Genomic DNA, 4,918 nt, shown 5'->3' with positions numbered 1-4,918 from the left:
TTATGGGAGAGAGTTCCAAATCCCAAAAGACTATGATGCAAAAAAATAAATACAGACTATAACTTCACCTAGGCTTAATCTTAACCATAAATATGAGCTCTGCAGCTGGGGGGGGAATCTTTTAAAATTCACTCTACAGTTCATGGCAGGTTGCAAACTGGATTCTCCAATTCTTCAGAAGTCCCTCACATGCTTTTCACTCTGTGGGGTAATATTTTATTCCTCCCCCCCGACCTTTCTTCTTGACACATATCCAAGGAGTGAGTTAATTAAAACTTCGCAAGCCCTATTACAAATGCTGATTTTCTGGATAAATGGATTTATTGGCAAGTGCTTTCTTCTTGCTCTGAAAATTTAAATATCTGATTAGAATAAAATTCATACAGAAAAGTTTGAAAATATTAATTCTTCTCTTGTTTCCCCAAGTCTGGGGAAATACATTTATCTAGCTTCCTTATCCCTTTAAGATATACGTAAGTATTATTTACAGCAAGAGGCCTGGGGATTTTGTGTAAAAATGTGTAACTAATAAATTACTGGAGGTGGATGAATGAGGAATTTTGTTGCTTGTTTAACAGAGAAAATATAACAAATCTCTGATTCCACTGATATCATACTAACTCATATATTGCTCTTAGTTTTACTAATTTAATATGCCTTGATTTTATGTGAAACAACTTCCTTTAATGACAAAATCATTCAGCATCTGTGTGCTGTTTCTTGCATTTGTAGGATCTTCTTTGGATTTTGACTTAATACAATTAGTATTCCCAAGAAATACTGTAACAGGAGGCACAAATAGGGTGAGTATTGGTGCTGATTTGATATACCACTGTTAGTGTCCCATTGTCAGTCAAAATATTAACTAAGATGGCTTAGAGTAGGATACCAATGTATTAAGACACAGTCCAGAATGAAAAGGACAAAAATAAATGAGTTTTCAAAATTCAGTTGAATGAGTTATGAAGATAACCACTAAGACCTGTTAGGCATAGAAGTGAGCCTTTTCATCAATAAAACAATGCAGCAGAATAATTTGTGGGCATCCCACAGAGTATTTTAGAAACTTAAGAATATCAATTGCCTCTTACAGTAATATTATGTTTTTTCTCTCTTTGCTTCTGTATATTTTGTCCTCACTATACACATTTAAGTACAATTTAAATGTAGTTAACTTAAAGGCACTCTATTTTTCACTTCAAGTGAATGGCCAAGATTCAGTAGTTCCATACCTTGCTGCTTCTATGTAAGATTACATATAATTCTTTCTCAGATACAACGACCTCAGCTGAGAAAATCATACAATTATTCAGGATAAAAATCCTAAATAATCTTTTAAAAAAAATCTTACCATACAATAACAACAGATCAAGGGAGAATCTTTGTCTTCCAGGATTGGGGGAAAAAAAAAAAAACAACTCTTGTATTTGGAGAAATTCTGGCACATGCCTTCCACTGCCACCTAATACGATATGATTGCTATGGGAAACAAATAGACTGAACTGCCAAGTTGCATTCAGACTTGATACAGCCTACGTAGTGCCATGGGCAATGAGTATACATAAACAGCAGTCCTTCCACCTTAGATGCCAAATGTGATAACCAAGAGTAGGTTTCAAAGGAAATAAGACATACAGAAGTTAAGCTGTGATTCAGTAACAACAAACTAGGGGTAATTTTAGGTGCCAAAATGTAAGGTTCTTCCTAATGCTGTGGCGCTGAATCCAGCAGGCTGGATAGAGAGAAAGCATTTTTTACATAGCAAACATGTGTGGTCATATAATGAACTATCTAATGAACTAGAGAGCTGTTTTAGTCATCACTTTATAATATCATAAACAAGAACAAAAAGGAATATTCCCTGTGCCCTTTCACTGCATCTCAGTGAGACATTTTGAAATGTCTTAATATAAGTGGTACTTCATTTGATATTCTTCAATATTACTAATTACAACAAATTAATTTTACATTATACTTTAGAAAGAAATTTCAATTTTGCACTCCTAATATGTAATCCAGTATCCTGCAGTATTTAATGATTGCCCCACACCATGTTTTTATTTATATTATTATTTACATCTTATCAAAATGAAATCATACTCTTGGGGCACAGGTTATGGTGATCACAGCTTTGTTGCTTTAACAGAAACGTCACTGTTTATTACTTTATCCAAAAAAAGAATCTGGTGTTTTCAAGAAGAACCAGCATACTCCATTAAAGTGCAATAACCTAGTCATCTCCATGTCTTCCAAACCAATGAATGTATCCAGCACAGAAACCAACTCCATTAGCCACTTCATCCTCATGGGCTTTCCCTCAAGCCCAGAAATGCAGCTCCTCTACTTTGGGCTCTGCTCAGTAGTCTACACCCTGACTCTGATGGGGAATGCAGCCATTGTCTGTGCTGTGCAGTGGGACCGGCGTCTTCACATCCCCATGTACATCTTCTTGGGGAATTTCTCTCTCTTGGAAATATGTTATGTCACCACGACTGTCCCTAACATGTTGGCCAATTTCCTGTCCACAAGCAAGTCTATCTCCTTTGTGAGCTGTTTCACACAGTTCTACTTTTTCTTCTCGTTTGGGTGTGATGAGGGCTTCTTCCTTTGCATCATGGCCTTTGACAGGTACCTTGCCATCTGTCGTCCTCTATATTACCCGTGCATCATGACTAAACAGCTATACAATGGCCTTGTCATCTTTGGATGGTCATGTGGGTTCATCCTCTGCCTAACCCCAGTTGTTCTCATTTCACGGTTGCCCTACTGTGGCCCAAATGCCATCAACCATTTTCTGTGTGATCCTGTCCCATTGATGTTGCTGTCCTGTTCTGAAGACACCATCACTCAGTTCGTTTACTCTACTTTCAATGCTATTTTCATGATTGGCACCTTTCTCTTTATCCTTTGCTCCTATGCTCTTGTGATTGTGGCTGTGCTACGGATGCCTTCAGCAACAAGCAAACACAAGGCTTTCTCTACTTGTGCTTCTCATTTGGCAGTTGTCACCCTGTTTTATGGCTCCATCATGGTGATGTATGTTAGTCCTGGATCAGGACACCCAGTGCAAGTGCAGAAATTTGTGACCTTATTTTATTCTGTGATAACACCACTCTTCAATCCTCTAATTTATAGCCTCAGGAACAAGGAGATGAAGGCTGCCCTAAGGAAAGTCTTTGGGACTGAAATGCCTGTCCATAAAATATAAATCAGAAGTCAGAGTGAACCAAGTTCCACCACAGCCTATCTTAATAAAATATGAGCAAGATAATTTTCTAGAGAATTCAATTATTTTGGTTAGGGAACTGTTACAATAAAGCCCACTACCATCTTAAATATCTCTCACTACATGATGGAGTTTTCTTTAATAAATAAAACTGTCTTAGTCTCTTCAAAAATTGCTGTTGGAAAAATTGAACAGCCACATGCAGAAGAATGAAGCCAGACCACTTTCTTACACAATACACAAAAATAAACTCAAAATGGATGAAGGACCTAAATGTGAGACAGGAATCCATCCAAATCCTAGAGGAGAACACAGGCAGTAACTTCTCTGACCTTGGCCACAGCAACTTCTTGCTAGATACGTCTCCAAAAGCAAGGGAAACAAAAGCAAAAATGAACTTTTGGGACTTCATCAGGATAAAAAGCTTATGCACAGCAAAGGAAATAATGAACAAAACTAAAAGTCAACCTATGGAATGGGAGAAGATATTCACAAATGATATATCAGATAAAGGGCTAGTATCCAAAATCTATAAAGAACTTATCAAACTCAACATCCAAAAAACAAATAGTCCAGTCAAAAATGGGCAGAAGATATGAACAGACATTTCTGCAAAGAAGACATCCAAATGGCCAACAGACACATTTAAAAAATGCTCCACATCACTTGTCATAAGGGAAATACAACTCAAAATCACAATGAGATACCACCTCACACCAGTCAGAATGGCTAAAATTAACAACTTAGGGGCGCCTGGGTGGCTCAGTTGGTTGGGCAACTGCCTTTGGCTCAGGTCATGATCCTGCAGTCCCGGGATTGAGTCCCGCATCAGGCTCCCTGCTCAGCAGGGTGTCTGCTTCTCCCTCTGACCCTCCCCCCTCTCATGCTCTCTCTCTCTCATTCTCGCTCTTTTATTTATTTTATTTATAAATAAATAAAATTAAAAAATAAAAAATAAAAAATAAATAAAATTAACAACTTAGGAAACAATAGATGTTGGTGAGGATGCAGAGAAAGGGGAACCTTATTACACTGCTGGTGGGAATGCAAACTGGTGCAGCCACTCTGGAAAACAGTATGGTAGTTCTCCAAAAAGAGGGCACTTGTGATGAACACTGAGTGTTGTATGTAAGTAATGAATCATTGAATTCTACTCCAGAGACCAATATTGCACTATATGTTAACTAACAAAATTTAGATTAAAAAAGAACAAAAAATAAAAACAGTTTAATTGACACTAGATTTGTAGAAAAGGGAGTTAAATCCTAACTAATGCTTGGCCCTTTATATTTAGCATCTATCTTAATCCTATTGAAGATAAACAATAGTCACAAAATTCCTAATTCTTATTTTGAGTTTTCTCTGATCTACTACTTAACATGCAGCTAAGGCTATTAGTTTGTTAAAATCCTTAGAGTAAAAGCATGCATCATTCTTTGGAGTTAGAGTGATAAGATCACACCTTCAAGGTTGGACTTTCTCATACAGAAATCCTTCCTTTTAGTCATTACCTATCAGTCGAGGAGAGTTTATTTATACTGTTAATCCCTAAAGAAGTTTATGACCTATGTTACACCCTTCTATATTGCTCTAATTCTGAAATACAAAATGGATTTATACTTCCTAAGAAACTCAGTTATTTAAGAAGAGTTCAGTTTTTTTTTTAATATTAAGCAGGTAATTTTTAAAATT

General features: G+C 36.7%; 1 protein-coding gene across 1 annotated transcript; it reads left to right on the top strand.

The window, feature by feature from the left end:
- Positions 1-2,242: 2,242 nt before the first annotated feature.
- LOC112832873 (olfactory receptor 11G2-like) lies at positions 2,243-3,208 on the top strand. The gene has a single exon (XM_025883724.2). The coding sequence runs from the start codon at positions 2,243-2,245 to the stop codon at positions 3,206-3,208; it is 966 nt and encodes a 321-aa protein (XP_025739509.2).
- The last annotated feature ends 1,710 nt before the right edge of the window (positions 3,209-4,918 follow it).

Source organism: Callorhinus ursinus, unplaced genomic scaffold (assembly GCF_003265705.2).
Source record: "Callorhinus ursinus isolate GAN/ISIS: 27379988/994484 unplaced genomic scaffold, GSC_fseal_2.0 scaffold116, whole genome shotgun sequence".
Lineage (NCBI taxonomy): Eukaryota > Metazoa > Chordata > Mammalia > Carnivora > Otariidae > Callorhinus > Callorhinus ursinus.
Note: the sequence above shows the minus strand (reverse complement) of the source record. Positions and strands in the feature narration are given on the sequence as shown.